This window comes from Calliopsis andreniformis, chromosome 5 (assembly GCF_051401765.1).
Source record: "Calliopsis andreniformis isolate RMS-2024a chromosome 5, iyCalAndr_principal, whole genome shotgun sequence".
In the NCBI taxonomy this organism is placed as follows: domain Eukaryota; kingdom Metazoa; phylum Arthropoda; class Insecta; order Hymenoptera; family Andrenidae; genus Calliopsis; species Calliopsis andreniformis.
Genome location: NC_135066.1, coordinates 557,674 through 581,431, shown reverse-complemented (window position 1 = coordinate 581,431; position 23,758 = coordinate 557,674). Strand labels below are relative to the sequence as shown.

The following is a 23,758-nucleotide window of genomic DNA, read 5'->3' as shown; positions in this document are numbered from 1 at the left end:
TTTTTTTACATTTACAACTTAGTATATAAACGTTTATAATAAAATATAGGAATAGTTTCCGATTAAATATTTTGTATTTTTTGTTTTTTTTTTGTTTTTTATTATGAACATGTTTTACAAAGCAAAATTGTGTAATGGTGGAAATGGTGGATGTCGGTGGAGACTGAAAACTACAGAATCAGTGTGTCTGTGGATACATATCAACAAGATTCCCAGAGAAAGAGTGAGTGCGGATAAAGGGGCATCGGCACAGTAATATAAAAAGTACTCTTTAAGAGACAGCATGAGGATTAGGCCGGCACACTCATTCACCACTTTCTTTTTCCTAAATACACACACAAGAGTACGCTGCACTTTCATTATGTATATGCATTTTAAAACAATGAACATACAGTGATTCCTGTTTTTCTCAAAACTGTTTTACTCCACCTCGATTTATATCCATTACTCAATCTATGCTTTCTCGATAAGATCTAACGCGATTAGAACTGATCAATTTTGTACACTCGTTTCGTTATTAAAATAAAAATAAACGTTTCTCACACGCCTGCATATTATTGCTACCTTCGTCTTAATGGGATAAGAAAAAATACTCTCTTTTTTCTTTTTTCTTTCTCTCTCTCTTTCTTTCTCTCTTTCTCTCTTTTCTCTTTCAAAACTATTTAAGAGACAATATTTTTGCGAACGTTTAAAAAATATACATTCCAAAAGAGTGAATATATTCTTAGATAATTCAGGTATCAATTTTCCGTAGCTATAAGTTTATATGAGTGATGAACTGACGAAGGTAACAGGAGAAGCCGCCTAAAGATCAGTAAAATAGTTCAATTCGCACAAGCAGTCTCCAAGACACGATACCCTATCAAAAAAATAATTATGTTAGAACGCCGCAGTATCGTACACATTGGTCTACCGTGAAGATGATGAATCGATATTATCACGATGAAATTTTTTTTCAGTTTAATGACTGATGAAATAAAAAAATGAGTTCGAGTTTCGAGAGAGCAAACGCGTAGTTTTGCTTTTATTGATAGTAGTGATTCGTGATGTCATTGAACTCTCTATTTAATATTTACAAATGAGATCGATATTAAAAAGTAATGAGCAATTACCTTGTTCAGTGTTATTTTTTTAAACTTTTTTTTAAATCTTTTAAATATATTGTGTAATGCGTGCATAGGAAGGCGCAGTCGAATATGATTTCACAACAACAACAAAAAAAAATAGATTCAGTCATACCACACCTTGCGAGAGCCGACAAAAATGTGAACATGTTAGAATACGGTACTTTTTCTTCACTAACAGTAATGGCGACTGGCAGACAAACAGACAGTTTGGCAGGCATGGTGAACATAAAATCGAACATGTACATGCGACACAAGTAACCAGACCTTTCCCTCTTTTCTCTTCTATTTCTCTTATTCTCTTATTGTAGAACCTTTCATACTTTCCTCTCTCTCCCCCTCATTCTTTCTCTTTCTTTCTCTCTCCCCCCCCCCTCGCTCTCTCTCTCTCTCTCTCTCTCTCTCTCTCTCTCGCTCTCGCTCTCGCTACCTTTCACCCTCTATTCTCTCTGCTTCTCACCATCATTATACTCTTAACGTTATCCTTATATTCTATGTCCATGAGGTCCTATAATATTGTAACATAGGCTTTAGTACGCTATCATCGTAAGCTATACTAAAAACTACCGAGCTGCGTCGCATCTACGCACGACGCAACCATCTTAATTAATATTAGGAATATCGGCAGTGAAATTCCAATGATAGACGCGGCAGGCAGGCAGTCAATCCAGCAAAGTCTGTGGCACTTGCGCTGCTCCGGTGCGATAACGGATTGATTATTTGAAAAACTGATCGATTGGGGTGCCCCGCGCGATAATTTTTACCATTTATCGTCGACATTTGTACAATGTAAAATGTCTAAAATGATGAATGAATGAAAAAATTAGGTGAGGCACCCCTTTGCTCGAACAGAGCGATCCCTTATCTTCATCTCCACCATGGCACCATCGTCATCATCATGTTCATCACCATCGCTTCTTCTCCTTAACATCGTCATATCGTCTTATACTCTATTTATATATTGTTTCTTTGTTTTTTCTTCCTGTTCTTTTACCAGTTTTTTCTTTTTTGTATTTTTTTCCCTTTTTTCGTTCGAAAAATAATTTCTTTTTATAATACTCCGCGCGAACGATCCGCAACGCCGCGGATCACCAGTGTTGTCATCGCTTGTCGCTCGACGAATCGATCAGAAAGAATGAAAAACAGCGTCGTCGTCCTCGTCTTCGTCCACGTTGTGGTCGTCGTCGAATTGTCCGAAACATAAAAAGTTACTAAGATTACAAATCACAAATGAAATCACAGACTTTCGTTGGTGGTTTGACAGAGGGGAGGGGCCGCACATTGCAATTAGAACAACAATTGTGTAGGCATGTCATCGTCATCATCATCGGGGAAAGTTTGATGGGTGTTATTGTTATCATTGTTTCGGGGTATTATCTTCTTTTGTTCCCCTGGACGATTTACTCCCATCCATTCTCCTTGATCATATGAGCAAGTTCGATGATAAACTTGCCCTCTTTATACTTCTGACTTGATTCAAATGCGTGTTCCTGAAAATGTCACGGTATAACAGCTGATCTTTATTTGTAGGTGGCGCTTCCTTATAGAGGCAGGGTGCGCTTCAGGCAAACGCTCATTCAATCACGCCAAGTTCAAAACATAAGCAGCGATATATTTATATAAATTTAATTCCATTTAAATCAGGATCTAAAAAATGGTTACTCGGTCGATAATTCAGAAACCTTCCACTTAAATTATTTATCAGATTCTACTATACACATAAATGTAGACTATTATAATAGGAATAGTTCATTTTAATAGGGATATATTCATAGATAAGACATTTTAAAATTTGGTCTGTATACTGCGCCTTTATTTATGCGTTCGATATGTGCTAACTCAAAACGTACCCTTGCCTCTTTTAGCACAGGAAGACTTACATATTTCCACCCAAGGGTGGTCTTGCAGCACTCGCAGTAAATGTCAGCGACGGCATGAAGGCCAGTTAACAGTACACGCTCCTCTGCAGGACCACAGCCCACATTTACCCTAAAATAACAGAAGAGAGAGAACTTGAAATATCTTTGATCGTTGCCATTCCCATAAACGGTATATCGCGAGAAGAAAAGAGATAGGTGAAAATGGTTCTCTCCCCGAATGAAATAACACGCGCGCACGTCCTACTTTTCCCGCGATTCGATCTCGGTCGGTCTATGCGAAGGCAGGCATTAGCATACTTACACGGAATTAAAGAGATAGGCACGACCTTGACTGCCCTGGAAGGACTGCAATCGAAAAGGAAACACTCTGGGTTAGTCTCTGTCTCTGTTTCTGGGTCGTAAGGGGGAAAAATGACACGGTGAACGGTGTCCAGGAAGCGTGAATGCAAGAATAAGTCTGTATCCGTTACCTGATCTAGCACGGCTCACCTTAGAGATGAGTTCGTCGTGGTTGGCGAGGTGAGCACGGCAGTGAATGCACGAGTAAGTGCGGTGACACGAGGGCAGGTACGCTTGAAAAGTTTTGACCATGATGCCGTGTCCAAGCAAGCAAAGAGACCTCTCCTCTCGCCCCTGCCGTCCTCGTCGTCGTCTTTGTCCTCACCGTCGCCACCGTCGTCGTCGTCGTCTTCGTCGTTTCTTCTCTTATCAAGTGTCGTCGGGACGCTTTTCTCCCGTGGACGAACGTCTGGCCGTTAACCAGCGACGATTACTGAATTGAATTTCTTCGAGTCGCGGGGTGGTGGTGCAATAGTGGCCCCGTTCACCGCCGCTTCGTACTCCGATCAGCTGTTGAGCTGGTTCAGACAGCGCCGGTTCGGGGACACCTGTGAACACACCATTACAATTTCCTTTTTATTATGCATTCTCTTTTCTGCTCGAGGCTCGCGCAACTCGACACAGCCTACTTCTACACGCCTACGATGACGACGACGACACTTTGCGTCTCGGGACCGTCACTCGTATATTGCGATCTAATGCGACAGTTTCAATCTGACCGCGAACCTCCTAAAGAAGATGACGTCAAAGGGAATCTGTTCTTGAGACGAGAACCAAGATCAATGAAGACTTATGAAATCGCTAGTAATGAACACGAGTAGAAGACAAAAGGGAAAACTTTTTCTAGATGAATCCAAACATTTTAGAGTCCCACTAAAATGTTGTACTTATGCTGATGTACCTATGGCTTCAAATACACTGCTCAACAGAAATTATGGCGTAAATCAATTTTCAGCAAAAATTGCCCAACTTTGACTGACGTTAACTCCGCGAAAAATGATCATAGGATCATGATCTTTTTTTCAAATTAAACCTAGAAATCTCTACTTTAAGATACTGTGTGTCGATTTCAAGTTTAGTGCAGTCCTACCGCTGTAACGCCTTAAATGTGAGGACATGTTTGTCATATTGAAAACTGTAACTCTTCGAATGTAACTTCCTCCCTCCAAATACGTAAGATATTCTGAACCAGCTGGTATACACATTCTACGCGGTGACTAAACGTGACTAAACTTCAATAAAATCGTCTAACAAGTCTCAAAGGACGAAAATTATATCTCACGAAATGAAGAATAAGATGATCGCTCGGGTCTCATCGAAATCGTCGCGCTCACAGTATTCATTCGTTATCGTGTATATTTATTCCCGCAACTATCAGTATTCCGAGTTATTTATAACGAGCTGTTAAATAACGTACAGTGTTGGAGGAGTGTCAAACCGTCCCGGTCGCTATATATTTGCTATAGACGGAGAAAAGTTTTGATGCATTGAGAGGGGACCAGGGAGCAGAGGGGTGCTCGAAGAGAAAGAGAAACCGATAACGCTGCGCGGGTTTACAATAGAAGTAAAAAAAGTGACACGCAGTAGGAGACAGAATGAAGCCGGTTGAACGTTTTGAAGCGCAATAGCATCGATGGTTACTCTTTCCATATCGAGCGGCCGGCGACGACACGCCACGTGTTGGCACGTGTTCAAACAAAGAAAAGAGACAAGGTCTTTATTACGATGCGCCCAAAGAAAGACTTCTTACTTTGTACGGACGAAGGAAGTGCGGGCTGGCCCCTTCTCGACAAGTGTTCACACTTTCGAGTCCGCTCTTCCGTTCGACCGTAAAGGAAACAAGCTAACAAGCTTCTCCAATTCTTTTTAGAAAAAGATGATGGGGACTTCCGAACCATTCGAAACTGAGCGAAACAATGGTTACGTATTCCTCCAACAGAGAGTTGTTCAAATGGATGGCTGAGGTAGGCATCCTAGGGGCACGCAAGATGGCTCATCTTCTAGCAACATGACGCTGCACCAAACGAACGTTTTTCAAGGTTTATACATACTTCTAGTAAAACAGATGACTCGAAATAAATTTGTCGCATTCTGTTTCATCGAGACTGCATTTCTGCATTTTCTGTACTATCATTGCATCCTCTTCAAATATTTCGCAACTTGTGTGGAAAAATATGTATGCAAGTATATAAATGCTGCATGATTTAGATCAAGGACTACAAATGAAAACGCACCATTCATTAACATGAATGAAGACTGTATAATTGTAATCATCCCATATCCAATGTGTGCTGCATACACAATAAGATACGTGCTGTCGTATGTATAAAAACAAAGAAAAGAGGGACCACCTTTGTTTTGGTACGCTGAAGAAGGAACGACTTTTTCCAGGGGGCGGAGAACTTGGTCTGTTATTTCGATTTAGATGCTTTTTTTTTAGAACACTGTTTTTTCAATTATTTCCCACTTTTCTGTGGATTAAAGCTGCTTACAGAAAAAATAATATACCTAATTAGGCCAATGTTTGTCACGAGGAAAACTTTCGAAACCCATTTTTTAAGCTTATTATTAGTCTTTCATATAATTGTTAGTCTATTTCCTCTTTTCTTGTAGCTGAGTTTGTCTGTTTTTCTTTTATTCAAAGTGGAATGTCTTTCACGGTGTACGTGCCTCTTTCTTATCATGGCCAGTGTTGTATACTTTTGATATTAGATCATTAATGCAGACCTGCATTGGCGTGGTGTTAATTTCCTATTGAAGGATTTAGACGCCAGTCTCTTTTGTGATTTTTAATAAACCCTTTCCTGCTTTTTCCACAGTTGCACACGCTCCTGGAACGCGCGACGACTCGTATCCTTTTCATTGTTCACAAGCACTTCGTGGCTTCATCCTTCTCGTTCTTTTTCCTTCCAACTTGGATCAATCGAAACAATGATTCGCCGCGGCCTTGCGATAACGGTACTACTTTACTTTACTTTACTCCTGGCTTATGGCAGGCGGGATTAACACTTCGAATGACACAACTGTCATATACACTTCCTGTTGCGCTATTTATAACTCCTGCCTGTTGTTGTAAAAACAGCAACAACTACAAAAAGGAAGTGCAATGCAGTTAAGACGGTACGTGTTATCATTACTTCTCGAAATGATATGCATTTTTGGCGTTTCCAGTTCTATACATAACGCGTTTTGCGCAGTTTAGATTTGAACGCGTCCACTTGAATACTGTCCTTAAGGACGTTTAATCGAGCTCTACGACGACAACAGATGTCGACACATGTTGACTCGGAATGGTATAGCAAGGCAGAAAGTAAATTGATACAACGATCTAATTGTACAGGCTTTTTAACCCGTCGAGGCTCCAATCAGTCTACCAAACCAAAAGCACAAACGTTATGGATATCACTTCCATTCATGAATATTTAAGCCTTTTGTCGATATACGTGTACCGTTCAATTGACTCACAAAACGACCTGTAAAATAATGTAGCATAAGCAAACATATTTGTTTATCTTGGTTCACGTATAGGCAGGAGATGCTTATCATTCCAAGCAGAAATGGTGCATATTCTTTTGTAAAGGTTTTTCCAAAGTCCTAAAACAAGTGTCGAAATTGAGATCCAAATCGAACACAATTTCTCTCACTTCCCATAAATATTTTCGACTGCAATCTACTAGCACCAAGAACCGTGCAAAATCACAGCTCTTGGTACCGTCGCGTCGGCCTGTTGGCAGTGAATCCATAGGCCTCAGAAAGAAGTTTCCCGACGAATTGTCGGGGAACAAAGAGATGGAACGTCCGAGTCAATACACGGCCCAAGGTCATTGCTACCCGTCACCGACGCATCCTCGGTATTTCCGATTTTCTTGTCGTCCTTTTTTTCCGGTTCGTGCAGACAGCAACCGAGCGCTCACGCACGCGCTCACGCACGTCTACCTAGCCAATGAATAAGACACGAAGAATCCAGTGAAAGCTCTCTGTCTGCCTCTGCTCACACATACACGCTTTGTTTTTCCACCTGGCGTGCTCGTATCTGACACGCGTGTCGCCTATACGTTCTCTTACCAGACGGACACAGTGCACAGAAGAGACACGTGAAAGCAGATGTCGCGTGACACCAACGATAACCGTACCCTGTCTTTTCTTTTCGTCCTATGTATAGTTCCCTCTCAAAAATTTCACTGCGCAACTGAAGGTACTTCCGTGAAGAAGAGACACGTTTCGAACCGCGTGAGTGACTCACGGTCGGTAGCACGCGTCGATGCTTATCGAAAGCCATTCTTTTCAAGAATCTTATAGAATAGATTTTTCTATGTACCAACGATGGTCAAACTGTGACTCGCGAGCCGCATGTGGCTCTCTTTTAGATGCCTGTTATAACTCCTAGGTTTTGGAAATCCTAAGAAAATTTTCAGGGTAAAAAGATACCTTCACCCTCACGCCAAGCATCCGAGTAGAAATACATCTTCGAGAAAATTCAAGCCCAGGATGAGAAGGTAGAGACAGCTCTTTAAAATGAGCTCAAAGATCATAATAGAGGATATAGCTTCGAATATTTCTGATATGCAAAATATGTATGTACTGTACTACTGCAGCACCGTACCTACCTTTAATATTTAGGAGTATGGGAATGAAAAAGACGATGGAAGATTTCCGAAACAGCGTTTGAATTTCGCACATGCGGTTAAATACACGTAAAACGTAGTCACAAGGACGCTGATCTATTTGTTTCCCGGCTTCAGCAAAGAATTAAAAATTTCTCGTAACCCAGAACTTGTCGAGGATCGATAGAAAAAATGAAAGAGCATTCGGTGCGACGATAATATTATCGAATGAGGTTTCGACGATGTTAAGACGGAAAGAGATATTGACACCTCAATTTAGGTGGAATTCAATGTTTCCGTAGACAGTAGATAATGTCAGAGATGGTTTAATATCCTCGAAAGTTTTATCCACAGACTAAGGAGTAAGAAGTTCGTCGTTTTCTCAAATCGATACTTAAGACACTAATGTCGAGTTGTCAATCGGCCTGACTGATCGTTTGATTTCTGCTACAATTTGTGATTTATAGATCCTTCTGAAGTAAATGTCACGTATAATACGACTGAATTTTCAATGTAAATAAAAAAGGATTACAATGAATTATCTTAAACGCGAAGCTTTCGTAAACACAGCACGTACGCATTGAGTACGTGGGAAGCATTCATGGTCAACAAAAATATAACTCGAGAAACGATAAACAACGTTGAGGTTCAAGAGGAACGTAATAGAGGATCTAGATACGCGATCAGATTAACTGCCGATTAAAATTCTTTTTCTAGAAAGGTTAGTGTTAAAATTAACACGATCAATATGGATACCGTTGTATCTTATCGATCTTTTTCCCTAAGTGCGGTAGTCTTTGTCTTGGTTAGTCGGCCTCACTGTCAATGTCACACAGTCGAACATTCTAACAAGACATATCGACGATGATCGAACTAACTGATGCTATTTAATTGCTCAATCGAGTTCAGGCTAGAAACTTCCAATTCGATGTACGTATATATGTAAAAGACGATAAAATATCGACCAGTGCAGAACAAGATGTAGTGACATGTCTCTTTACCATAAGTAGAATTGCCACAAAAGCTGAAGACATTACTCGAAAATTTCGTTATGCCTTGTTTTCCTCATTTGTAATTTCACATTCGCGCGTTAAATTTGAATATCTTTAACATAATTGATAACTACGCCAATAATAACTTCATTGTTTGAACTTCTTAGGAGCTGATAAATGATAAATTATTTCCATCGATTAGTAACACTGATAAAGATGATTATTCTGACAATATGTATTTCGTTAACCGTTAATTCGAGTCGAGCGCATATTTTAAGAAGTGACAGACTATCCCATCGGAATCGTAGATTGAAGCAATCGTAAAGATTCATGAAGCGTCGTTAAATAACACTTATGTTAATGGTGGCACACACGTGCAGCGACAGAGAAGAAGCTCAATCGCAGAAATGTGACCGTTACTGTAATAACGTACGCAGGCGCATATGGCTGTCGGCCAACGGTACAAAAATTCTCGTTAAATCTAATTTCGTCTCGAGGGCAACGAAAATCTTCCGCGTTATTATTGTTTTTCTATTGATCGCGACAGAATTATGCTTGCCTTCGACTGAATTTCATTCAATACGTCTGACATACCACACCATGCGGTAATCTAATACAAACACGTGATGCGTATGATTATCCAAGACCCTGTCACAGCGAAATCTCGATCCAGCGAATTAAGCTAAAACTATCAAAGTTCGAGGAGTTGTGTAGCACTTGTTCTTTACAACGAAAGTAATTACAGGTCGTTTAACTTTAAAACAATCTTACTTTACCTTTATCGCCTTAAAAAAACGAAATCTGTGTTTATTGAGAGATGTTCATGTCGCTAAACTATACTTAATCTCTGGTCACGGAAAATTTATGGCGATATAGCACCATGAGATAAGTAACATGAAGGGACTCCCTCTAACCTTTAATCCTTTCGATACTTCCAGTGAAAGTATGATATAACCTCAAAGTTAAGCATACGTGACAAGACAGTGAGACAGTGAGACAAGACATTTTATAATAAAATATACACATACTACTTCAGATCTCTGAGGTTGTTATCTAAACTTGAATGCTAAATAAAAATTTGCACGAATAATCGTGAGGTTTGAAAAGTGTTCAACTATTTATCCATTGTCGCCACACTTGCATACTTATGCGACAGTGCATTTGTAATGCAATTTTCATATTCGTTCTAAGTGTATTTCTACGCAATGTGAACACGGTATCCCTTTCAAACGTAGTAAAATAGATGCAATAAGCAAAACACTTGCTACACGTGCATGATAGCAATGAATAAGTCTCTACTTGCATAGATGAAAATTATCGTGGTCTTATGTTCGATACGACGTAAAGCTGCGAAATGATAACTTGTGGCAAACAGTGCGCATTAAATCGATAAGAACGTATGTATACCCATGACGTGAAATAATCGAGCCCTTATGCAAAGACGGACCTTTTATAAACGGGATACGATAAATTCTTCGGTCTCACTTTACTGTGGCTCACGAAAGTATTCGGACATTAAATCGATAAACATTTACAATCATTCAAAAACTGATACTGTTTCGGCCTAGTGTTCGAGTACCACGAGCTAATGTACATTTCAGTACGTGATGCCACCTATTACATACACATTCACAGGTTCAGATTGAGGATTACTATTAAAAAACATTCATAAAGTCAATAATACGGTCACGAAAGGGTTAGCACCATATATAGAAGGACAAATAGATGATTGTGAAAGGTATACACCCACAGGCAATAAATATATCACGTGTCTGACCCACGATCGACAGAACACACATCGCAGGTCATGCGATACAGACACGTCACAGTGTGTATTGACAAAATATTTTCTATTACATATCGCATGCAAGGCGGTACGCAGTGATACAGCCTTAACGCGATTCCTACAGAGACGTAGATCATCAACGTCTTTTGCGACAGCGGGAAAAGCCTAAGAAAGGGGACACAAAGACTGTGACGATTTTGCAAACACGTTCGCGAAACGGCTCTCTAGTTTGCCCAATGTTTACACGATGGATCTCTTGACCTTTGCGAATCGACCTTTTCCTTGAAAAAAGACACGAACTCTTTATGCATGCGATGCCAAGCGATCAAGTGCGCATTAACATTGAATGCAACATTTTTGACAGGAAAAATTGTCTGCCTTTTAAAAATGCATATGAAAAATAAGTATAGACGTAGACTTACATTACATCATAGTTCATGCTTTGATTTGTAAGGTATAATATCAAACGCCTGTAACAGTGCAAGTGTAAGGCAATAAACATGACTATAAAGTTTCCGTGTAAAGAGCATCAGAACCGCCAGGATAAAGTTTTAATGTAACTAGCACATACGTACTTCCATTAATAGGAAAAAAACACGCTCGTAATCGAGTACATTCAGAAAAAGAATGTTTGATGAAAAAAGCGAATAAATAAAAAAATAGTTAGAAAATCGTTCTGTTCGTGTTTTACCAGTTAACATCTAGGAATAAAAGCCCAATCTAGAAAATATACACGCACTAGATGCGAACATCAGCTAAGAGGGAACAAAGTCTGTGCACGAATAGTCGTGATAAATAGAGACAAAGGATCGCATCCTATGTACCTCCTGCGAATCAGTCCTGAATCGCTCCCCGTTCTCGGTTCCCTTCGAAATTGCGTCGTTGTCGATTTCTTCCTAAATGTAAATAACAAATATACGCACTTTGAATGCGAAGTGCACGGTAAACATAAATATTTGCGATAAAGGAACGACGAGTGGCGTCGCTCTGTTTCGCTTTTTATCTCTCCTTCCCTCTCTCGGCACAGGTTTAACGCGTTTCGCGCGTCAAAATATATCGCGTCTCTGTTGCAACGTAAACAATGCCCGTCGACGAAATTTCGTGGCGTGTCTGGCCATTTCGTGACGTGAAGATTTATGAGGAATGCATGCAAACGCGACAAAAATGCGGCGTGAAAAAGAAATAACAGTCGGAGAAAATAATATAGTCAAAAAATCGAGATCAATTTTTTCTCCATTTACATATACATACGTACGTATCTTCGATGATTTTTCTGAAAGTAAACTTAAAAGCTATGTGGGTGGTTTACTTCCCCGCTAAAATTATCGTCATTTCCGCGGACATTTTCTGAACGAATAAAACAGTACACGTAACGCAATCCAGATATCCTGACGGTTATTTCCGTGCAACCCCGTTCAGTGATACTTGTTTCTACGTTCCGTGAACCGTGTACCCATGCGTTACGGTAAATTTAAAGCCATCTTAGTGTAAAGCAAAATATTCGAGGAGATTATTCTGCGAGGGAGAGTATTGCAACCAGAGAAATCTCAACATCCGTCGCGCGAGTGGCGGGGACACGGTGTGATTAGAGTGCACGCTCCTTCGTGTCCCCCTGGCGAGAGAACAATGCACTCGACAAGGAGTTGACGCTCAATCCGTTGCTCGCTCGTCTTCCTCTCGCAACAAGTTTTGCGTTACACACGAAACTTTCGAGAGGATGGTGATTCGCTTAGCATGTGGATAACTCATAAGCCACGCGCGCGCGGCCTGTTTTATAAATAATTCGCGTCGAGTTCTGAAAGAGCCAAGATTGTTGAACTATCAGACGCGATTACATGCACGCGCGTCGAGTAATTATATACAACATAACGGTTTCGTGCACACGACACCCGGAAAACGAAACCTGCCGCGATACGAAATAACGTGGCCGCTGAGAACATTTTCTCCCATCGCGTTGCTGCAGACTATACTTTACATTCCGAGAACAAATATTTTAGAACACTTTTGCTCACGAATCTTATCGCTTTCGCTAGAATTATCTGAATGCAATAATTCTGTTCAAGGAAGAAGGTCAGAGCTTGCTTCAAAATACGCGCTAAGAGTTAGCACACAAATTCTGTGTGTGCACCGTGCTTGCTTACTTATTCTATGTATTAAGCGCCGCGCCGCGCCGCGCCGCGCCGTGTCACTTATCAGTGACCGACAATAAACTGTTCCAGACTGTGTGGATCAGATCGGCGTTTAACGTGTGTTAAACTTCAATTATCCTCCTGATGGGTGAAAGCGTAAATCCCACGAAATATTTTTCATTTATGATTGCTTTTGTATGAATAGCTTATTCACGGATCGTATCGTCTATTTTCGGCTTGTACACGGTTCTAACTCATGAAAAAGCAAAACGCTTATCCTGTGAAACTCGTGAAGGCTGTGAGTCACAAGAGACAACACGAGAGGGAAAACGTTAGAATTCGTGACCGCTGTAAATTGCGTAGTACAGCGTTCCCGACATGTGCGAAACGAATGAATCATGCTTCTTCCAAGCGAATGAGCGATACAATAACCCAGCTGGCTTTTTACCGGTCGTGTATTCATTTACATTACACAGCGAGAAGCACACGTTGTCGCAGTTATATCCGATCCACGTATAAATATCGACATTCGACAAAAAAAGATAACAACAATGCGATAGCAGAAAATTTGTGCCTGATCTTCTATCGTTAATTGCGACTCGCAGAAGGAAACAGTCTATTCAATCGTTTTTACCCCATTATAGCTTGGAATGTCACTAACAACTTTTTTCTCTCCTTGTTCTATATCTAAATAGTTTTTTCCCCCTCGACCCTCGACTTTATGTATCCATACGTGCAACCAGACTCTCGTGCAAACATGAACGTTGCGCTCGCATTTGTGTCCCCACAGGAATACATGTATTTACTCCGGCACGTATGGCTTCGATTATTGGTTCGTCAATTGCAAGTGAAATCAAACAAAAACACTCGGTTGGCGGCGCAGCCTACGTGAGTACCGATGCACAGAGATTGGAAACATTCATTTCCTCCTTCTCTTACCTTTTGTGTTTATAAAAAAGTCAAGAAGAAATGAACAAAAATACTACCTAGATGCTAATTGTATCAACGGTCGAAATGTAATTTCAAGAGACCATTCAAACTTCGCAAAAGCGATACGTTTCATTGCGCATCGTAATAAAGTTTAATCTATTGTTTTCATCGCACGCGTGTCGCAACGTCTAATCTGTTCGATTCGAGGTGTTTTAATTAAACCTTGGAACGATGAATGGACGTCCGTGTTTATTTGTGTCCTGTTAACCCATAATTATTCGTATCGAATTCTAATGATCTTTTTCTGGATTATGTAAATTTAATTCTCCAATTTTTGTGATGAGACATTTTGTTATTTCGTAGACTTATTTTTATAAATATTATCAAATATCATTGAAGTTTTTATAAATATACGTAATTCGACACAACAAAAAATATAAAAAAGTGATACCGGCGTGTGCGAGTAATTAAGAGTTAAATTCGAGTAATGTCCAGCAAATTGTATTGCAAAGAGACTTTCTGAATGTCATTGACATATATACATATACATGTCGAGATAGAGTATAATCCAATCTAAGCGAGCGATCCATAGAATCCTCATGTACTGCGTAGAATCAGCTAAAAAGAATTACCGCGACTTAACCTCTATCCTTATCCATTCTAAACAACTAAAAAATATCAATTATGAAAAAAATGTTTACGAATTATGCATGCTCCATAATCCGTTATTATTTAACGCGCATTTAGTGGAATTTCTATTGCGCAACAATGATAATAAAAATTCGAGAAAAAAGCGAATGAAAGTTGCGTAGGTCACGCACGTACGACGAACCAGCCGTAAAGTGATAAATGGTAGCGAGGTTTTTGATCGCGAGCCCCACCACTGGCGTTATTGAGTTTAATCAAGTGCGCGCAAAAACAAAATAATACGTTGTTCGTACCATGATACGATGAAACATGCCGTAGAGGAAGTTTATATGTGACGAATGACTTTTTCGCATCATGAATGAGAATCATTGTAATTTGTCACGAATCTTGTTCTACTGTATGATTAACTAAGAATGCTTTCCTAGAATTCAAGTTCACGCGTACAATTTTTCCTCTATCACATTCATTTTTTGTCAGCATTCTTACGCGACCGGAAGTCCCGCCATATTTTTAATTGTTCGATTTGACACGAGCAAACAATGCTTACAATTTGTATATATTATGATACAATATAATGTACAATATTATAGTCGATGAATTAAGTTATAAACATTAGTAAATCTAAGAATGAAGAAGAAATTGAAGAAGAAATTGAAGAAGAAATTGAAGAAGAGTTTGTATTGACGACTATTTATAAGTTTCCAAATATACTATTTGTATTTACGATTCCGTGCGCGTGCGAGCAAGCTCTGTGTAATCCTTCACTACATCCCAACCGTGGGCAACTCAGCAGGGATAAGTTTAAAGATTGCAAGAGCCATTGCCCCCGTTGGTGTTGCGCAGCAAGAGCCTCTCCGCTGGGAAACAGCAGAGAAGAAAAAATAGGAGAAAAACAAGGCCTTCCTCCCACCACCGACGGCAATCTCACCCCCCACCCCCTTGGAGCGTTCTGGAACGTGCGTTGGCCAGCCTGGGATGGTTCTATCTACCGCGCAGCCCAGCTGACAGCCCAATCAGCTGTAACCGTACACAAAAGCGTCGTCCAACAGGTCGACACGTTCGTGCAAACGGTGTATGCACTTTCTATGTGTGGAAAATTCAATTTAATTAAAATACGATCGACGAACTCTTTCTTCTAGGTGAATTAGAAAGTCTCCTATAGAATGAGGCCCCTGGATCGTAACCTATTACACGCCAATAACAATTAGCCACTAATTAATCGTAATTACCGTAGTTTCTCTTTTCTAAAAATTCAGACAACAGTAGGAGGAAGAGGATTCTTCTTGGGAGCTCATGTTCCACTCGAAATGCTTCATTAGATGACACTAATTAAGGCATCATCCGGGGTTATAATGAATTCTGTACATTAACTCCTTCACTAATAAAGTGGTTAGCACCGTGCGGAAATCCCGTGATCCCGATCATTAACCGAGGCAGACGGACGCCTATAGGCGTCCGCCGCTCGCGGCGCGCCAATCGACCGAGCGCATTCAGGCGCCCATAGCAACCGAAGGGTTAATTGCTCGTGGAAGCGCTTTCTCGTTGAAAAATCACGATCGTAGGCGCGCGTATTCGGTGGCAACACGGTCGAGAACCGTGCAACTTTCCTCCGAACGTGTGCGTCTTCGAAACACAGAGGAGGAAATCGCACGAGGCTACACCACTGCAACTTAAATAAACACACCGGGAGAGACGCGACAAGCGCAACGGAGTACAGCCAGCAAGCTTCGAGTTTAGTTAATTCGGGTCATCGTCCTTCGTCACTCGTCGCGCATATTTCATTTTTCGTCCAAGGGTCCTGACGGCCACGACGGATGTCGCTTTCAAAGCGAATTACACTTTAATACGTGCACGGGTTCCGTGCACTTCCACATATACACATGCACCATGTTCTCGGTCTATTAAATTCGAAAGGCGCTCGCGGACCGTCTGGAAAACCCATGCTAGTCGAATTAACGACCGACAGGCTCGGTGGACAATAGATGCCCACACGAAAATCGTTTCCGTCGATAAGGGCATACACGATTTTAGCGAGACGGCTTCGACGAGCGTGTATTTACGAAGATCGATCGAGGTTCGGCGGGTCGGAAACGCGGACGAGACGCGTTACGTCAATTCTCGCTACAGCACTGTCCTTAGCGCCTCAGCTGCACACGCGGCAAACCTCTAGGACATTATCGCAAGCCTTTTCTTCTCTTCTTAGAGCGATTGAAACACTCACAAAGCAACGAAGGTGCATAGATAACAGGTCGAGTCGTTTTATGACGCGGCGGTTGAATCAGCTGCGAAGTGTATACAAAACAAGCCACTAGGCGCGCATTATCTGGCTGACATTGCCGCGGTTTCATGTATCAACCAAATTTATCATCGCGATGCCGTTTACGCTGCATGTAGTAAAAACGATAACAATGAGAAATCGAGATAAAAGATGGAAAATAAAAATGTTATATTTGCATGGAAGGAGGTATTCGAAATGCAATTACTGATATACACGTTCTTGGGTAGACGATTGTCAATTAACAATGGAATAATAAAATTCTTATCCCACGGATACGCATCTGATCGAACATACACACACACAGAGGTAGCCGCACACGAGGACGGATGTGACGACATAGGCTGTCCGATATGGCAGATTTTGCACTGTTACCAAGTGGGAAAGTCCTAATTAGAGTGCACTTTCGCATCGATACGTGGAAAGGAACAGACGGCGAAAAAATAAAGAAGCATCAACTAACGGGAAAAATTTGCGCGAAACGCCACTAAATGACGGCCCTGATCTTCTCTCTCGTGTAAGGCAGCTGACAGGCCCCCGTCAGCTGAGAGCGTATACAAAGTCCGATGCCGTGTGCGCACGTACTTTCGAGCCTCGGCCTGTTTCCAAGGGAAAGATTATCGTCGCTCGAACCTCGTGTAACACGATTTCGACAAAAACTATGCTTTCCAATCAAACCTTGTCCTACTGCGCATTCAATTTTAGGGTTCAACGAAAAAAATTGTATTGCGTCGTTCGGGACATGAGAATAGACAAACGATACAAACACAGTTCCGAGTGTTTCCAAGTGACAATTATCGACATCAAAGAAAGCAGCGGCGACAATGAATGAAATTCACGGGATTCACGTCGAAACATTCTTCGAATTGGACTAGGACCATTGTCAATAACGACTTCTCTGGTGAACGGAACCACGGTACACTTTCAGCCGTGAAGGCGTCTCGTTTCATGGTACCGCCACGATCGAACCACAGCAAAATGGCAGTGGAACAGAGAACTCGAGTGTACGCGTGCAATTGTTGTCAAAACGAAGAAAGGAAAACGTGCGTAAGTCAAGGGTGCATCGAAACAAGGGTTACGCACCTCCATATGCATCCGTGGCCGCGGCAGTGAGCGACGACGCGTATCCTCGACCTCTTCTCCGCTTCGTGGCTTTGATCCTCGATCACGGTTCCTTCGTCTTCGCGGAATGCCACAAACAACGGCCACGACGACTCGTTTTGATCATCACTAACCGCGAGAAACAGCCGCGTCCAGCGAGCACCGTACTGCTGATCGCCTCGGCGTCGTTCGATTTATTTCGGTTCGTCCGCAGGCGGGACGATATACGAAGATATAAGCGCATGCGCTGCACTTTGCTCCGGACATCGTCGCCGGAGGTCGCCTCTGACCGTCTTATCTTTTTTCTTTCTTGCGTGTTGCTAAATGCAATAGCGGGAAATTTCAGGACGTCGAATACCTAAGTAAGTTTTTCTTTCTATCTACTTATTCAACAATATTCATCCAATTTAGGCTAAAATACATTCAGGAAAAACGTAAATTACGCTGCAGGTATTTCCTATGGATTCGTGCTTTTGCGGTTTCCATAGTAAGGCTACATCATTCTTGGCTCGAAGATCATATATTTTCGCGATACCTCGTGCGATATAGCTTTGACATGATAATCCGCTTCGTCTTAGGAATACAAAGAAGGATGTGAAAACTTGACGGGCATGAAGGTAAAAAAAAAAAAGATATATTGAAGCTTGTATTTCGTTATTAAATAATGCGAGTCGTTACTTGGATCGTTTTTCATTTTCGTGAAAAATTAAGAATTCGTTTATGTTTGTTTGGAAAAGATGTGCATATGTGTTAAAACTATGTAGGAAAGCTACCTTTATTACTTCTTTCATTTCTTTGCGCAATTCTATTAGCTATTACATATCTCTGACAAAACTATTACAAAAGTTCACTATGTTGAATGATTTTTTTTATAAGGACATGTGACAATGCCTTTCGCACGTACATTCCAGTATTATTGTAAAGTAAAAAAGGATTTCAAGCCGAGAACGTAAGAAAAGTACGGAAGTTACGAAATTTAAACATTTACAATTTTATATATATATATATATATTAAAAAAAAAAACAACGAAACGCTTTAACGATTCGAATTATTCTCGAATTTGTTGAATTCGTCAAGGTAATAGTATCCATTTGATGGAATATAAATTTTATAAATTCATTTGCGCTCTTAGTCCCTTAAAATTTGTTAAACAAATCATACGTATCTGTTTAACTTAAAAATACATCTAGACACCATTTTTCATTTTTTTTTTATCTTCGGGCAGACCTACAATTTAAATCCTCCATAAATGCGCGATGTCTGCCACCCTCTCCAGTTTTCTTGATTCATATTTTCTACATACTCATCTTTTTACTGATCACTCACACGATCAACACGTTTCTCTCTCGACTTCCACCATATACAAGCACAGCATGAAGGATAACAACAAAGCAGTAGTACATAAAAAACTTATCCACATTTTTTTATGTTTGTTTATTCAATATGCGTTTTCTTATAAAGTGATGTCCTACTAATTAAAAGTAAATGAAAAAAAAAAAGAAAAAAAAAGAAGAGAGTTCACCAAACAATAGTTAATATATTCATTAAAATTTATCCATCTCGTATTAAGGCAACTAATTTGTTTAGTTTCATTTTACATATCTAGAGTAAATGATATATAAAGTATTATGTAAAACACTAATATATGGTTACTTTTATTTTCTTGTTACAAGCCTTACATATTTAGAATATAATATGTATACTTTGTATAATATACTCTTGTAATAAAATTGATTACTTCGTATTGCGACTCTAGAGATAATAAATATATGTAGGATCCGGGATAAAAACAGGAACGAACAGCAGCGGGTTTCGAAACTCAGGGTCTTCCGAGTGGCAGCCGGCTGCTTCCACACTGAGAGCCACTGCCGCTCCCCGTCTCGCTGTTTCTCCCGGTCCTACTTCTTCGTTCTATGAGGGCTCCTGGACCCCACATATATCTAATGTGTAATGTTAGTACAAGAGAAGTGCGTGCAGAGGGTGGCAGCGGGGTGCGCATTTGGGAGTGCTATTGTTCCAGGGACTGACCAATCCCCACTTTCTGTATCGTCTCACATAGTGACATTCAACTGTATTGCTTTAGTGTCCACAGAGCACGCTTGTTGTGGTTGTTGTTGTTGCTGTTGTTGTTGTACCTGCTGTTGTACCTGCTGTTGAACTTGTTGTTGCACTTGTTGTATTGCCTGAAGCTGTATCGTTTTTGTATCTACAGTGCACGTTTGTTGTTGCTGTTGTTGAGATTGTTGCTGCTGCTGTTGCTGCACTTGCTGCTGCTGCTGCACTTGTTGTTGCTGTACCTGCTGTTGCACTTGTTGTTGTTGCACCTGCTGTTGCACTTGTTGTTGTTGTACTTGTTGTTGTTGCACCTGCTGTTGTACTTGTTGTTGCTGCACCTGTTGCTGTTGTACTTGTTGCTGCTGCGCTTGTTGCTGCTGCTGCTGCTGCTGTTGCGCTTGTTGAGCAGCAGCTTGCGCGGCTTGCGCAGCTTGCCTTTGTTGCTGTCTAAGTATACTTGGAGGTGGATCCATGTGCTGACGTTGATGCAGTAATAAGTGGTTCTTCTGGTAGAAGGCTTTGCCGCATTTATCACACACATGTGATCTTATGTGGCAGCTGCCGTCCGTGTGACGTCGTTGGTGCTGAGACAAACCGTGCTTTTGCGCAAATCCACGACCGCAATCGGGACAAATGTGTGGCTTCGGCTTTTGACCCGTTCCCACTGGAGGTGATGTTTGCGTCGCACCATGCATGTGACTGACACCGGGGTTCCCAATGGGTCCATTCATCTGTAAATCCTTCAATTATAATGTCCTTACTTGATACTTTATACTGCTGTAAATATTACCTGATGAGTTCCTGGAGTGTTGGGAGTGAGGAAGTGTCCAGGAGTTTGTTGGAAGGCAGCTGCTAACCCACAAAGATCCGTAACAAGTGTTCGATCACCAGAATGTAACCTTAAGTGCAAAGTAAGGGCTTCTCGATTCGAGAAGTCCAACCCACATTCTCTGGAACAGTAAACATAGTGTAAGTGGATGGCTAAGCAGAGCATTCTGTATTTATGATAATAAAATTCTAGACTGCAGAACTTGGAAATCATTATTTACCTGCACATAAGGGACTTTTCATCAGTGTTCGTGTTATTGTTATGAATCTTAGAATGGGTAACCAAATCTGTTTTCCTGGGGAATGCTTCTCCACAAACGGTGCAAGCAAAGGGAGTCTCTCCTGTGTGTAACCTCATATGTGCCAATAATGTTCTCTTTTGCAGAAATTCCTTCCCACAAACAGTACACGAATGTGGTACTCTACCATGTAGACGGCCATGATTCACTAATTCAAACTTTCTCTGGAAGGTTGCTCCACAATCATGACAAACAAATGGATGTAAACTGCCATGGAAGCGCGAATGCATTGTGAGATGATCCTTTTGTGAAAATGATTCTCCACACTCTTCACAAACAAAAGGTCTTTCTCCTGAATGGAATTTACTATGAGTCACTAGGTGACGTTTTAAAGGAAATGCTCTTCCACATTCTTGACAAATAAATGGTCGTTCTCTTGTGTGTACACGTGTGTGCGTTACAAGGTGGTGTTTTAGTGTAAAAGACTTTTTACATTCACGACATTGATATGGCCGATCCGCACTATGAAGGAGCAGATGAGTATGAAGACAATGCTTGTGTGCAAAACTCTTGCCACAGTGAACACAAACATGAGGTCTTTCCCCAGTGTGTACCCTTGCATGTGTTGTAAGGTGATGTTTAAGAAGAAAAGATTTCCCACATTCAGAACAGGAATATGGTCTTTCTTTTGGTACACGGACCTGACTTCCCATGTCCTGTTGTTGTTTGACTTTTGTTTCAATTTGTGTGGTATTGACATGCGTTAAAACATGTCCGAAATGGGAAGTGCTATCCGTTTGACTCGTTGCCACATTATTCACATTAGCTTGATTCGATGCAGCTGCTGCTCTTTTCATTAAAATTTCATTGCACTCTTCCGCGGTAAGTTGCAGCGGTCCAAGGGGTGTCATGAAATGCTTACTCATGGCATGCTTATCAGCTGTTGTAAAAACTAATGTATTGGAAAAAAGAGATGGTGTGGGTGATGGATGTGCAGCATCGCAATTGCAACCTCCCTTATCGCATGTTAATGAAAATACATCATGATGTTTTTTAATACGAACATGTGTACCATGCGTTTGATTATGAGCTCCAGCTGTATTGCTGTGGTGAGTTGTTGGGGTCTGTTGACACGTTTCATTCATCGTGAACATAGGTCTACGAAGCGTACTATTGGCAAGCTTAGCAGGCTTGATGTCAACTTGTATCTTCTGACTCGATCCTTGGTCTTGATTATTATTCACAGCATAATTAATATTCGTAGTTAGTTCACCCTGTGCATTTTCCCGGGTTTCTGCGCCAGGTCCACCAAAGGACCAGGTATACCCGAATCCTGTGCCCACATTGCCAGGAGTGGTGCACATGTTTGACAGAGGAGTAACGGAGGGGGTGGGCTGGCTGGAAGCAGTGCTCGTGGGCCCCTCCGTCTCTGTCAACGCATTATCCGCACCACTTCTTTCCACTACAACAAATTGGTCTGCGGGAAATATTTTGAAAGGCTCTAAATAAACGTACCCGTCACACTCCAGTATCTCGGCCTTGAGTTACAAAATTACGAATCATATCTGCCTGTACCAGCTCTAAGGTACACCGATATCCAGGTTTGCAATACTGTCTATGAGTTCTGGATATTCAAGAGACATGAAGCAATGTATGCAAGATGGTTAACACAGTGGTCCTTCTTATCATGTATGACATAAATATACTGGACACGCAACGTGTTCCCACACTGTTATATTGTCAATGTTAGGAACACACGGTGTCCAGGAGGTGAGGCGAGTATGCTCATAGAATTGGAACAGGCGGCAAAAGGAGCCCTGTGCGCTGTAAACTTGTTTCCTTAAATCTAGAGCCGTTTTCGTATAGTTGCCGCGCCACCGCGCGCCAATGGAAAAAATCCAGCAGACGGTGGGCTTTTCTATGTATTAGAGTTCGTAAGTGATCCTTCGTTTCGGTCTTGTGGGGCCCGCGGCGTCCACGGGTTGTGAAAGACAACCTCCACCTTCTTCTCACGGCACTCCCACACGCTCACTTACACTTCACCTTCTTTTCTCGTATTTCGCGGCACCGAACCAATACTTTGACATACGTACACGAGCGGCCGATGGTCATTAATTTTACAGAATTGCATATTTTATTGTCCATACAAAATAGCCTCATATATCGGCCATTTTATTTGTAAACTACCAAAAAACAATGCTGCCAATACACGCGCGGTTTTGGAGGGAGCTGGCGATAGCGTCATCGAGTACTTCCGTACTGGCAACACTGTGTACCGCCGACGCCACTTCTTCCACCATATTTAAACCTTCGCAGGTTACGAATCATTGCTTTTACTTTCGATAAAACTCTTTTCATTACTCATCGATAATTCATCATCACCTATTCTCTTGTCTTCCTCACAACCCAGTGTGATTGTCGCGAGATCAATCTTTGTTCACAAGTTTCGCAACTTCAGGTAAAGAATGAAAGTTCTATCGTAACATGCGGTAACCTATAATTACGGGTTCCGTAGTAATCAATTATTCCAGGATGCAAAGGGCAAACGAGGGGCAATTATATAGGGTGTTGACGATGTTATTACTGTTCGTGAACTCTCATGTCGTTATATTTCGTACTAATTCTTTTTTTCCCCTCTGACAAAGTACCGAGTAATTCTTCTACTTTTTTGCACATACACATATTTCACTTATCATTAGCCAATCAAATAAATATTATTGACCTACAATAACAGAACTTCTAATAACTTTCATTTATTACGCATTAAAGGGTTTTCATCTTTAAATTATATTTCATCATTTGCTTCGACTGATCATATCGAAGTGCT

General features: G+C 41.0%; 2 protein-coding genes and 1 long non-coding RNA gene across 3 annotated transcripts; 1 reads left to right on the top strand and 2 right to left on the bottom strand.

The window, feature by feature from the left end:
• Window positions 1–1,123: 1,123 nt before the first annotated feature.
• Window positions 1,124–17,954, bottom strand: Ypel (Yippee-like). The gene is made up of 5 exons (XM_076377701.1): window positions 17,791–17,954; window positions 3,494–3,891; window positions 3,306–3,349; window positions 3,005–3,113; window positions 1,124–2,614 (listed from the first exon to the last, which is right to left on the bottom strand). Exons 2-5 carry the CDS (start codon window positions 3,593–3,595, stop codon window positions 2,525–2,527), a joined length of 345 nt encoding a protein of 114 aa, XP_076233816.1. The 5' UTR covers window positions 3,596–3,891; window positions 17,791–17,954; the 3' UTR covers window positions 1,124–2,524.
• Window positions 17,955–18,052: 98 nt separating this feature from the next.
• LOC143178833 (uncharacterized) lies at window positions 18,053–20,836 on the top strand. Its single transcript, XR_013001856.1, has 3 exons — window positions 18,053–18,170; window positions 18,259–18,425; window positions 20,423–20,836. It is a non-coding gene; the product is annotated as an uncharacterized LOC143178833 (long non-coding RNA).
• On the bottom strand, window positions 18,604–23,090 carry LOC143178823 (uncharacterized). The gene is made up of 3 exons (XM_076377689.1): window positions 20,914–23,090; window positions 20,655–20,814; window positions 18,604–20,595 (listed from the first exon to the last, which is right to left on the bottom strand). The coding sequence occupies exons 1-3, from the start codon at window positions 22,293–22,295 to the stop codon at window positions 19,861–19,863; spliced, it is 2,277 nt and encodes a 758-aa protein (XP_076233804.1). The 5' UTR covers window positions 22,296–23,090; the 3' UTR covers window positions 18,604–19,860.
• Window positions 23,091–23,758: the final 668 nt, after the last annotated feature.